This window comes from Giraffa tippelskirchi, chromosome 6 (assembly GCF_054371585.1).
Source record: "Giraffa tippelskirchi isolate mGirTip1 chromosome 6, T2T-mGirTip1v1.2.pri, whole genome shotgun sequence".
In the NCBI taxonomy this organism is placed as follows: Eukaryota; Metazoa; Chordata; class Mammalia; order Artiodactyla; family Giraffidae; genus Giraffa; species Giraffa tippelskirchi.
Genome location: NC_137280.1, coordinates 160,730,098 through 160,743,945, shown reverse-complemented (window position 1 = coordinate 160,743,945; position 13,848 = coordinate 160,730,098). Strand labels below are relative to the sequence as shown.

The 13,848-nt window shown below is 39.6% G+C and overlaps 1 protein-coding gene across 1 annotated transcript in view; it reads right to left on the bottom strand.

The window, feature by feature from the left end:
• ADGRV1 (adhesion G protein-coupled receptor V1) overlaps positions 1–13,848 on the bottom strand; it is a 537,185-nt gene that overhangs the window by 277,690 nt on the left and 245,647 nt on the right. The window contains exon 83 of the mRNA XM_081504948.1: positions 13,669–13,769. Within this exon, the coding sequence (XP_081361074.1) occupies positions 13,669–13,769 (101 nt within the window). The remainder of the gene's footprint in view (positions 1–13,668; positions 13,770–13,848) is intronic.

The following is a 13,848-nucleotide window of genomic DNA, read 5'->3' as shown; positions in this document are numbered from 1 at the left end:
GAGGTAAGAGCGATGCAGGCAGTGATGATCCTCGTGGTCTGTTGGATGCAGGTCAGGAGTTTCTTATTTACAGTAGGAAGTCACTGAAGGATTCTAGGTGGGAGAGGACTTGAGCTGATTTAGTCTTTAAAAGCACTACTCTGGCTGCTGAGAAAAGAATAGATTATAAAGAAAGGGGCCAGAGTAAAATCGTGGGTAATAAACGTTTCATCATGAAAAAACATCTGAACGAACTTTCTCGCCAACCCAATAACTTGGACGTTACTATAAAAAAGAGATGAGCATGAAAAAGGTAAAGACTGACAGAAGAGGATACAACTGAGATATCTTCTGGAAGCACAGAGATACAATGCATTTAAATCCCCAAATATGGTTAATACTATACGTGTTTTTGAAGGGGAATATTCATACCAATAGAGCTTCAAAAAATGCAAAAATTGACAATATCATTGCAGAAGTTGACTTTCACTTAGCTTTGATTTCTGTATTCCAGAAGGAGTAACGGCATATTCTGGGATGAGGTGGGGCTAAGGGGGGAGCTCTGGGATGGCAGTAGAATCTCTCTGTTTCCAAGCCAAACCCCATAAAAGCACTTGCGCGTGCTATCTTCTGAAATGCACTTGGTTGTTGATACGTGACATGTAAACGTTCCTACTTGGCAGTAATATCCATCCTTAGAACTAACATTCACCTTTACAACTAAAACATAGTGCCTGAAACCAAATTCCTCTTCATTCTGGCAGAACACAGAGCCTATGTTCCTGGGGGATGCTCCCAAACGGGACTCTGCCAGAAGGATGGTTCTAGACTCACACGACTCACAACCCGAAAGAAAAGGCTACTTTACTTGGATAACTGCTGGCATTATGACCCTCTTATATACCTTTTGGCCATAGTATATGAAGTAAAAAAAAAAATAATAATCTCTTTGCTCAGAAACTTAAAGCTCAGTTAGGCAGATAGGCAATTACACATAAGACACTGTTGGCAGAGCAAGCAGCTGAAACTCAGGCACAACTTCCTGGGACTTACAGATGTGTATGGAAATACAGAAACCAATTTTGTGAGGGTCACTCATCGAAAAGATCCACAAAAGGAAGCAAGATGTGGAGAAGCTATAAAGATTCAAGAGACACCTACGAACATGATCAGTACAGGAGCAAATGTTAACTATACTTCAATAAAAACTACAAAAATAAAACTGTGGAAGTGGGTGCACAATTCTGAATATACTGAAAGCCACTGAATTATACACTTTTAGTGGGTGAAATGTATGGCATGTGAGTTCTATCTCAACAAGGCTATTTTTTTTTTAAAAATGTCTGCAGGGGGACCACACTGTTATGTGCCATGGAAATGGAGGGAAAACCACCGTTGATGGGTTCTGAGGTGTCCTTTGCAGACAGAGATGGGGCCATGGACCCAGGACAAGTAATGTAACTGTTTGGGGTCTCAGATTTCTCATGTGCAATGCAGAGGCAATCATAATAATGCTGATGGTTTCACAGAGTGTTGTAAGGACTGCATGGAATTACATAGATCAAGTGCTTATGGTAGTCCTTAGCAGTACTATTTCATTAAATAGTGTTTCTGTGTTTAAAAAAATATGCCTATTCCCATTAGAAATAAAAACAAAAATAAGCAAATGGGAACTGATCAAACTTACAAGCTTCTGTAGAGCAAAAGAAACCATAAACAAAAGAAAAAAAAACAACCTACAGACATGAAAATATCTGCAAATGATGCAACTGAGAAGGGCTTAATTTCCAAAATATACAAACAGATTGCACAACTCAGTATCAAAAAAAACAACCCAGTTGAAAAATGGGCATCAGATCTGAACAGACATTTCTCCAAAGAAGACGTATAGATGGCGAGAGGTACGTGAAAAGATGCTCATCACTGCTAATCACTAGAAAACACAAATCAAAACTACAAAGAATACCACCTCACATCAGTCAAGAGGGCCATCATTTAAAAGTCTACAAATAAGAAATATTGGAGAGGGTGTGAAGAAAAGGGAATCCTCTTAAGCTATTGATGGCAATGTAAATTGGTATAGCCATTATGGAAAACTGTATAGAGGTTCCACAAATACTAAAACTAAAAGAGTTGCCATATGATCAAGCAATCCTATTGCTGGATATACCCAGACAAAACTTCAACTGGAAAAGATACACGCACCCCTCTGGTCCTTGCCTGAGAGATGAGAGGGTAAAGAAGATATAAAACACAATGGACTATTAACTCAGCCATAAAAAGAATGGAAAAATGACATTTGCAGATTTGTAGCATCATGGATGGATCTAGAGAATATCATACTAAGCAAAGTAAGTCAAAAAGAGAAAGACAAATATGATATCACCATGTGATATCACTTACATGCATAATCTAAAATACAGCACAAACGAACATAGTTATGATACAGAAACAGCCTCAGAGACACAGAACAGACGTGTTGTTGCCAAGGGGAAGTGGGGCTGGAGGAGAGAAGGATTATGTGTTTGTGATTAGCAGATGCAAATTAGTATGTACAGGAAGAATAAATAACAAGGTCCTACTGTATAGCACAACAAACAATAGTCCACATCCTGTGATAAACCATAAGGGAAAAGCATATGAAAAAGAATATATTTGTATAGCCTAGTCATTATGCTGTATAGCAGAAACTGTAAATCAACTATACTTCAAGAAAATTTTTTATAAATCCTTATTCCAAATTTCAAATGTACACATCCACAAGGTCAAACCATAAATACAGACACACACATAGTTTTGTTTTTTTTTAAATAGGTATCTATCCATCCATCCATCCATCAGTCCATCTGTTTTTCTACAGTCCCTAAGGTTCTAACAATTCAACACAAGCAATAAAGACACAAACATCTAGAAAATACTTACAATTATAAGAAAAAAAAATCACGTTTGAAAAATAAAACAAAGCAAAATTAATAGTGTGTCTAAAGATATTGCAGACTAGCATAAAAGCCTTTCTGGGATAATACAGTGAGAGGTGTGGTAACAGGCATGATAGAGCTGATTATCTAAAAAGGGTGGAGGCTGAAAAAATGGTCACTGCCCCTGCTATTGATTTAAGAAAACCTCTAGCAGAGAAAAGTAGGTTCAGTTCTCCTACAGGCATTAGGAAGCACTGGATTCAGAGAAGAACCCAGTGGGACTCTGTAGTGTGTGACAGCAGGAACTACCTTATCCTCAGACTTTGCCCCTTGTTTGTCCCCCAGGCCCTGTGCTTCAAGCTTTTGGAACGTACCTGATTATCCTCTTAACAACTCTGCAAGGCAAATATTCTTATTATTTTTCCAAAGACTTTTCAATTGCAGCACTGGGGTATTACCCCATTTGTCCCTTCAATTCCAAAAATGGGACTCTTCCTCCTACACTCCATATTTGTTCAAGTTCTTTAGAGCTATCAATAAACATTCATAGAAACATTTTTTTTCTCAGACACTGATTTTTCCCTACTTCGGGAAATCAAATGAAGTCTTGTAAAAGTCAAGGATAGTTTATGTTTTTGAGGCTGTAATATAAGATTCCAAACCGGTATTTTCTGGTGAAGTCTGGATTTGCTTCACAATTTTTCCTAGTAACAAAAGCCATGTTGCAAACATGATAATGTCACTGTAGCCTCATTCAGAATATTACTCACTCTTTCTGCAGCTTTGCAGCTTCAGCACTTGGGAAAGTTTGAATTTCCCAGTAGTGTGACCAGGATACTATTTTTGTATCTTCAGCGTTCACTTACTTTCAATTGAGTGAGTCTACAGTTGAGCTGAATTTTGAAGGCTTGCTAAAAAAAAAAGGGAGCTAGATTTTATTATTAAAAGATTTTTAAGAAAAAAATGTGGTATATAAGGAAAATGTGTTCTTAGAAAGCAAACATAAAATATATTATTTCTTCTGTAATTCAATACTTTGATCAATATTCAAGTTTTCTTCCATTTTAAATACCAGTATCAACTTAATTCCTGAAAGCACATACCTGTGAAAAGCATAATATTAATATTTTCATTTGTATTGATAGACTGGATTATCAAATTATTTGATAATCCCCACTAGTTACAAATTTACTTCATGACGGATTACAAGTTCATGCAAAATTCAGTCATAATAATGCCAAAAATATAAGGTCATCAAAAAAATTTGGATTCAAGAAATGGGGGCAGGGAGCTCAAACTAGACTTTCATCTTCTCCTAGATATAACATGATTAGGAGGTTAGGCAGGAGAGGAGGGAGTCAACTTGCCTTGGGCATAAAAAATTTCAAAGTAATCAAAAAGCATAAATAAAAACATGGACCAGAGAGAAATTTACTAATTCCTATTACCGTTCCATCAAACTGCTATAGAAAGTTCTATTTCAGGAAAAGCAAAATACCAATGGGCCCCAGGGCAGTCAGATGGGAGAGAAGGACACCCTCCCCTTTGGTGGGTGGAAACTGCAGGGTGCAGCTTCTATGCAGCAAGCTTTTTATATCAGAGGGGCCAGAGCTGTTCCACTTTCTTTGCCCCGACAGGTCCCTTCTTTCACGGCCACACTTCCCTCAGGTGTGGCCTGAAACAGCACTTCTATTTCCTTCCGCCCCACTGAACTCCCCAGCCTTGTATCTCTCGTATTCATCATCTCTCACCAAGGTTTCCAGTGATCCAGAGAAGGCAATGGCACCCCACTCCAGTACTCTTGCCTGGAAAATTCCATGGACGGAGGAGCCTGGTAGGCCACAGTCCACGGGGTCGCTAAGAGTCTGACACGACTGAGCGACTTCACTTTCACTTTTCCCTTTCATGCACTGGAGAAGGAAATGGCAACCCACTCCAGTATTCTTGCCTGGAGAATCCCAGGGACCGCGGAGCCTGGTGGGCTGCTGTCTGTGGGGTTGCACAGAGTCGAACACAACCGAAGCGACTTAGCAGCAGCAGCAGCTCTTGCCAAACTGGAGGACTAATCTCCCACCGATGCTAAATCCTCCCATTTGAACCCTTTTTTCTTCTTTGGCCTCAGAAATTTTAACTGTGCTTTTAGTTAGCTGCTTCTAATGACCCTTCTTATTCCACAGGGCACAAGGTCTTAAAAACACAGACGTTTTGGAGGCAGACGGACTTGAGTTTGAACCGTTCCAGCTGCCACGTGCTGGCTCTGAAGGTTGCGCCAGGTGACTGATTTTCTCTTAGGCCCATGCTTTCCATTTGTAAAATAGCGATGATCAAAGTGCCCACCTCATCTGGTTGTTACAAGGAATGAATAAAGCGAAACATGTAAATCTCTTATTGCACAGTTCACTGTCCTAAAGGCAAGTGTCTGTGACATTAGTTATGTGTATTCTAGAATCAAGTTCTCTCTTCAACCTGTACCAAAGAACTCCTTTATAGCGTTAACATTTGTCTACATAGCTAACATTTAAGTCACTAGCTTAAATGTGCTACAGGAACGCCAAATCCCAAAATGCACCGAACTGCATGTATCCCTCTCCATCTATTAAAACTTTCAGTCTTTCCTATTTAAGTCAAATGACTTAATAGAAAAGGCTCTCTACCTTTTCAGTGATACAGTAAATCCCCTTAATTCATGACTTATGAGGCAGTGTACATAACAGTTAAAGGCTGCATGCATGCTGTCTTGCCCAACTCTTTGCGACCCCATGGACTATAGCCCGTCAGGCTCCTTTATCCATGGAAGTTTCCAGGCAAGAATACTGGAGTGGGTAACCAGTTCCTTCTCCAGGGGATCTTTCTGACACAGGGATCGAACCCACACCTGTTGCGTCTCCTGCATTGGCAGGCGAATTATTTTACCACCGAGCCATCTGGGAAGCCCAGGATTAAAGGCTGCTTACGTTCCATTTCCAGTTCTTTCACATATCACTACATGACCCAGAACAAGCAACTGAAAACTTTTCATGCCTCAGTTTCCTCAGTTGTAAAATAGGAAGAGTATTACTACCAATCTCATTTCATGCTTAGTAGGTGCTATATTAATGTTTATTGATACATTAAATAAGATAAAACTTACAATGTGACTTTTGTACTGATTTAAATAGAAAACTGAAACAGTAATACTTTCATAGAGCAAACAAGTTTTTCTTGTTGTTTTTTGGGGGTTGTTTTGCCAGCAACAGCAGCATAGAGGATCTTAGTTCCCTGACCAGGGATCCAACTCAGGCCCCCTGCTTTGGGAGTGCGGAGTCTTAACCCCTGGACCAAAACAGAGAAGTCCAGGGAAGTCCAAAACAGAGTGTGTTAGCTCATAAATTCACTTCCTTTGAATTCTCATTGTACCACTGTCCAAGCTCATGACGCATCATAACCAGATGATGGCAAAAGCTGCCCACCCTGCCTCTCAAAACTGATCTCCTGAGTTCTATTTTCTCCTGCCTTAATCAATTTTCAATCTAATCTCTAATTGCCAGATTAATCCTTTAATATTGTGCCCTTTTGGACTACTCCTTTGGTGTCTCCCATCAGTTCTCAGATAATATACAACCACCTTACCTGTAGCAGGCTTTTCTACAAGCCTTACCTAAGTGGGACTCTCAGGGTGCTATACCCTTTGGGTCTTTATTCCTGGTCTTTTCCCTGCCTAGAATGTGCCACATCCTATTTCTTCAAATCTCATCCATCTTTTAAACAACCGAGTCTGATTCTACTCACTCCAAGGATTCTTTTTTTTTTTGATTAGTTTATTTTCTATTTTTTAACTTTACAACATTGTATTTGTTTTGCCATACATTGACATGAATCCACCATGGGTGTACATGTGTTCCCCTTCCAGAACCCCCCTTCCACCTCCCTCCCCATCCCATCCGTCCGGGTCATCCCGGTGCACCAGCCCTGAGCACCCTGTCTCATGCATTGAACCTGGACTGGCGACTCAACTTTTCAAACTGAGGCCCCACCCACAGCTTACATACAGCTTGGTTCTTACCATAAGGTTCATTTTCAGACTGTTATTTACACGCTTCATGTGTGTGTATCTTGCCTGGTATTTCCCGCTGCACAATCTCAACACTGTCATAGGGTAGATGAGGTGGAAGCGGTAAGTTCACAGATGAATGACAATTCTGATGGGGGATACACGGGGCTTGTTGAAATTTTTGTTTTAATTTCACCACTGGATGGCTGAATGGGTATTCATAATCATGAATGTGGTGATATTTTGGCTACATTAATGAGCATACCTAAACTAGAATTGAACAGTTTAATAAGTTGAACTCAAATGTGTATTCATGTCTGTGTGCAGAATGCTCTTTATTCATGTCCACCAAGTCAATCTCTACCTAAAGGAAAGATACAGCTAAATACCTGAAAATTTTTTGTACAAAAATAAAAGCCCTACATACTCAATACTATTGAAGTAGGGGTGCTTACAAGCTCTTCAGAGGAAAGAAATGGGGGATGGGGCTGGTTATACTTTCTTTCTGGTGGTTTATGTCCAAAAACAACACTGAGAAGTTCTGCAAATGTGAAATGGTATGAGAAGGACCAAAATAAAAGCCTGGTCTGTACTCTCAGGCCTATATGAGTTCCTTTGTCTGAGAATCTTATTAACCCTCCAGGGGATCTTCCCACCCCAGGAATCAAACCCAGGTCTCCCACATTGCAGGCGGATTCTTTACCATCTGAGCCACCAGGGAAGCCCAAGAATACTGGAGTGGGTAGCCTATCCCTTCTCCAGCGGATCTCCCCGACCCAGAAATCGAACTGGGGTCTCCTGCATTGCAGGTAGATTCTTTACCAACTGAGCTACCAGGCAATCCCCTTAGTAACCCAGGGGGTAAAAAAAGATAACCAGAAGGAAACAGAAGCAGAAATTTCTTCCTCAGGAAGGAAACATAAATGTTTGTAAGTGGTTTCAAGGCAATGACACTTTAAATGATAGTAAAAATTTAATTAGTGGAATTTCTTAAACAAATAATTTTATAGTAAAGAAAACAGGTTAATACTACGGGTTAAGCAATAATAATAACAATAACAGCAACACAGCAGTAGCAGCTGCAACAACCAGAAATGAAATAATGAAAGTGTTAGTCAGACCCACTAAGTCATGCCCGACTCTTTCTGATCCCATGGGCTGTAGCCCACCAGGCTCCTCTGTCCATACACCTCTCCAGGCAAGAATACTAGAGTGGGTTGCCTCTCCCTTCTCCAGGGGATCTTCCTGACTCAGGGATAGAACCTGGGTCTCCAGCATTGCAGGCAGATTCTTCACTGATAGAGCTAGCCTAGTCTCTCAACAAACAGAAATCAGAAACCTACCCACACTTAATGATTTAATATTTGAATTTTAACAAGATGCCTACATCAAACTTCAAGAAATACTTTCCTAATCTATTTACATCTGCACTAACATAAGATCATAAATGTTATACTGAATAGTAATGTTTGTGCTTCTCAAGTTCCTAGCCTCAAAGCAAGGTTCAATTTTGATTCTTGTACTTAAATTTTTAAATTTCTTTTTCTCAAATAACAAAAGCAAAATTAATAAAGGATATCTGTTTAACAAGCTATTGACCAAAACTTCCAACTAATGAAAAATCTGTTCTGAGTAATGAACATTTTACAACTGCCATCTGACCCTGCTTCAATCCACAAAAATATGCCTATCAGATACATGTTTCCAGATCCTACACACACAATGACCTTCTTGAGCTGATAGTCTCAATACAGCAGTTCAAGCCACCAGGAGAGAAACCAGATCCTGAAGTAGCCACAAGGAACCAGTATTGAAGAGGTCACAGCTGGCTTCTGGCTTCCGTCATGTACAGCCAATGATCCTAAGATTCAAAGATGCAGATACTCACAGCTAAAATAAAATAAACTGCAGTTTAAAGCAGAATCTACTGGCAGGAATATCTGTGCACTATCCCACCCAGGAAACAAAATGACATGGCAACGTGATCTCTCGAAACATTACAGAATGAATGAGAAAACTGTACACATCACTGACACTCCCACTTTTGCTGAAGTCCAGAGGACAGTCCTCTGAATTTTAAGGTGATTTCCTGGTCCCTTCTTAAGGAGAAGGCCTATGCAAGCTGAAACTCCTATACTTTAAGTGGCTACCAACAATTCAGATCAAATTCTCAGATATTTGGCATCATCTGAATTCAGAGAGTATTTTTATACACATTTTTTTCTAGACTAATTTGCTTTTCAGCTTCAGAAAAATGTGCTTAAGCCGTGTGTGTGTGTGTGTGTGTGTGTGTGTGTGTGTGTGTGTGTGTGTGTGTGTGTGTGCGCGCGCGCGCGCTCAGTCACGTCTGATTCTTTGTGACTCCCTGGACTATAGCCTGACAGGTTCCTCTGTCCATGGAATTTTCCAGGCAAGAATACTGGACTGGGTTGCCATTTCCTACTCCAGAGGATCTTCCTGATCCAGGGATCAAACCCACGTCTCTTGCATTGGCAGGCAGATTTTTAACCACCATGCCACTTGGGAAACCCCCATGCTTAGGCCATGCAAACAAACAAAAACAAAAAACCAGGGGAAAAAAAAAACTCAAACATTTTGCCCTGGTTAAGTTTATTTATCACAGTAAATGCAGTTCTATCTTATCGTCATGTTTTCTATGAGGAAACTTTTGTTCTTTTTTTAGATTTGGAGAATTGCTTTTCCTGACAGAACCCCCAGAACTGAGAACCCTGAACTGCAAACTTGTCCTTTGTCCCAGTTGTTTACCAGCCTTATCAGGGCACACATGGGTTGGCAATGTGATTCTTAGATAAAAATTTCAAAGATATAATTAGATGTTTTTCCGAGAAACAGCACCCAGTGCCATGGAAATTTGTTTGCTCTCTTCTCCTTCAAACTTGAAGATAATGGTCTCACAATTTCTTGTCTTTCTTTCAGATGAATGAGAAACATTAGCTTGGCACTGAAGGAAAAACACATACTTTAAAAGTAAACAATAATGAAAACACAGATTGGATCTCAAAACTTCTTGGACACTTAAATAAACATAGTTTTCTGTAACAACACACTTTTTAAAGCTTATAACAACATAAATAAAATGAAAATAATGTTATGCCCCTGAATCTAACTATAAATGATAAGTGATAGAATAATATAGCCCAAGCTGAAAAGTAAGTAAAGTAAAAGTATTGGTTGCTCAGTCGTGTCCGACTCTTTGTGACCCCATGGACTGTAGCCGTCAGGCTCCTCTGTCCATGGAAGTCTCCATGCAAGAATACTGGAGTGGGTTGCCAAGACCTTCTCCAGGGGATCTTCCTGACCCAGGGATCGAACCCGAGTCTCCTGCACTGCAGGCAGATTCTTTACCATCTGAGCCACTAGGGAAGCCAGAGAAGTCCAAGTTAGTGATGCATAAGCTTTCTCACAGTGCCTTTCAGATTCATTAGTTCAAATCTGAACAAAGGGGATAAAAGCTGCTGCTGCTGCTGCTAAGTCGCTTCAGTCGTGTCCGACTCTGTGCGACCCCATAGACGGCAGCCCACCAGGCTCCCCCGTCCCTGGGATTCTTCAGGCAAGAACACTGGAGCGGGTTGTCATTTCCTTCTCCAAAGCATGAAAGTGAAAAGTGAAAGTGAAGTCGCTCAGTCGTGTCCGACTCAGCGACCCCATGGACTGAAGCCTATCAGGCTCCTCCATCCATGGGATTTTCAAGGCAAAAGAGTACTGGAGTGGGGTGCCATTGCCTTCTCCTGGGGATAAAAGCAGAGAGGTAGAAAATCACAAATGCCTATTTTCTAAGCTGCAGCAGAATATTTAGCCCAGTGAGAGAAATGTTGAGAAAAAATCTGGTTTTCAGTAGAAAACTCCATCTTTCAGTTCAGTTAGGCATGGTCGGTCATGTCCGACTCCTTGTGATCCCATGGACTGTATGTTGCCCACCAGGCTCTTCTGTCCATGGAATTTTCTAGTCAAGAATACTGGACTGGGTTGCCATTTCCTACTCCAAGGAGATCTTCCAGACCCAGGGATCAAACCCACGTCTCCTGAATCTCCTACGGTGGCAGGCAGATTCAAACTCCATCTTTGCTAGAGGCCAAAAACCGGTTTTGTGGGGAAAGGAAAAAAAAAAAAAATCGTCTACTGCCACCTGCTGGTAATTTATAGTCAGTGGTTCTCAAAGATGCTTGATTGGCATAAATTCCAGATTAAAGCAGAATCTTTTGCCTTGTAAAGCAAGACTATTGGATACAATATATATTTCTAGAAGCAGAGACAGACTACCACATTCTCCTCATGCTGACTGCCTCCCTCACTGACACACTGTCCTGAAAGGAAGTCAGAGGCCATTACATTTCCATTCTGCCCTTTCCCACAAAAGTCATTCAACTTAGGCCAGAAATAAAGACTTTAAAACCAAACGGTCTTGGCAGACCTATCTGCAAAAGATTCACAACTAAAACACTTGAGGTCATCCAGAGAAATTTTATTCTTTTAGCCAAAGAACCACAGGTCAAACTGTATTTTTTTAAGACTTCTCTATAAGAATATGAACCTTACGTTGATAGAGGATCCAAATGAGAGATCTAAGAAATGACCTGGAAACCCCCCTCCCCCCGCCCCGCCGCCCCACAACTGGCAAGATTCTGTAACTACAGATATAAACATGATTTTAAAATCCATAAAAGAAAAGGCAGGCCCAAGTTCCTACAGTCAGTTCCATTTCTATTTTTGGAGAATCTAAGAAATTTTCAAAGGCTTAACTAAAAGGTTTTAAGGGAGAAAATTATTCTCTTTATTTTACAGAGTATATTTAAAAATCAAAGTAGATGGGTAAAAAATTTTGAGGAAAGAGAACTTTCTATCAAAAACCTATCGACAATCCTGCTAAAAATAAACTATGGACATTATTTTTTAGTTATTCCATGTCACAAGTCATACACTGCAGGATTTTCATGCCACACTGTTTTATCTCTTCTAAAAATATATGAAAAACATGGATCTGACTAACCACTTTCTCCAAAATTAATGTTAAGTGCAATGTGAATCAGAAGGCAACATCCCAAGATATAAATCCTGAGTCTTCTTTTTCACATCCCTAGACATGAGCAAATTTGTCTGCTAGGACACTGAAGAGTTGTCTGTAATTCTATGGTTCTATAATTAAGACTTGTACAAAACTTTGCTGCCAAAAAATCACCAGAGTGGGTGGTGAATACAGCCAAGTAAACGCTAATTATGGAAGGCGGGTTTTCTAAGATCTTAAATACAAGAAGCAAAGGCAAGATCAGACAGCTAAGATAGTTACCAAGACAATATAAATAGCCTTGTCAAACTCAATGTAAACCCCTCTTTGGTAACAGCTGTTACCTCTCATAGTTCACAGGTACTTTAAAAGCACAATCTGGGATCTTCTACTTAGAATTCAGCAGTTAATTGTTCCCTAAAAAAGAGAGTGATGAAATTTACTCATGTCATTTTCACTTCAGGGAGCAAAAAAGGCAAGAGAAGGCCAGTGTTCCAAATAATTTTCCAGTTTATGTTTCAGCCCCTCCTCTAATAATATTGTTAAAAGTTCTGCCTGGAATTCAATAGAATGCCATTAGCATCTTAAAATGCATGCAAATTCTAAGCATACAGCACAATAAATTTACATAAATCAAATCATGCATACATCAGCAAGGAATCAGGAAACAGCATTTTCTGCACTGTAGAAGTGCACCCACTATCCAAAAAAGAGGAAATTTTATAAAATAGTATTATTTTATAAATAATACTGTATAATATTATACAATACTAACACTGTATAGTTAGCTATACAATAATAACACTGTATAGTGTATTCTTATAATCTAGAACTATAATTACAGCCTTCAAGTAGAAGTGATGATGCTTTTTCCTGTTTACTTATACTTAACGTCTATGCCCATCTCACCACTAATCAAGAAGCTGCGGGAACTTTTCATTTGAGCTCAGCCCAAATACCACCTCCTCTAGGAAGACTTTCTTAACCTTCACAGAAAAATTAAGTCCTCACATATCTTTGCACATAGTCTGTGTTTACACTTATCACACTGCATTAGAGTTATCTGTATACACATCTACTGTTTTAGACTGTGAGTACCTTAAGGACAGAAAAGGCATTTAATTTCATCTCGATCTGCCTTCTGGGCTTTAAAAACTATATGGTTTAAAATGCATGCTAATGAATGACTCAGTGTTTTTCACATTATTTCTTCTGCCACAGACAGCTTTTCAAAAAAGAATGGTCTACCAAATTGTATTCTATAATACTGAATGAAGCAAAGCATATTATCCAGATGTCTTAAAGTACGTATAATTTTAATGCCCTCCATATAAAGGATCTGTAACACAGCACATTTTATTCAGATTAAACTAAAATGTGCTAATTTTAATATATATATACATTATATATATTTACAATATATTTACATACATAAATTGCCAACATGATGCTTCTTAATAAGCAGCAGCTACTTTCTTTGTAAGCAGTGATATTAAGGTAACTATCTGTAGAAGAGATAAAGGAGCCCAAAAATGTTACACTGCTTAGACCTGATACGCTCATTTGTTGTTACGGGTCTCCTTCTTCATCCTTCTCCACTACAAAACTAAGCAAGCTTATTTCAACTAAGGTGAGATGAAATTTACTTATACACTCGGCTCAAGGATCACAGAAGAAATGAACATTGCATGAAAGTGGGAAATCCCACGCTCTCCTACCTGTGTACCTAAGCTGGCTGCCAGCATGTGAGTCAGAAGCTTAGCCGCGAACATGGAATACCTGGCACAGAAGATATGGGAAAGGACAGCCAGGCAGAGACCTGCAGGAACAAAAGAGCCCGTGTGTGGTTTTACAATCCATGAACAAACAGGAGCATGGTTAACTCTTCAGAAAAGGTA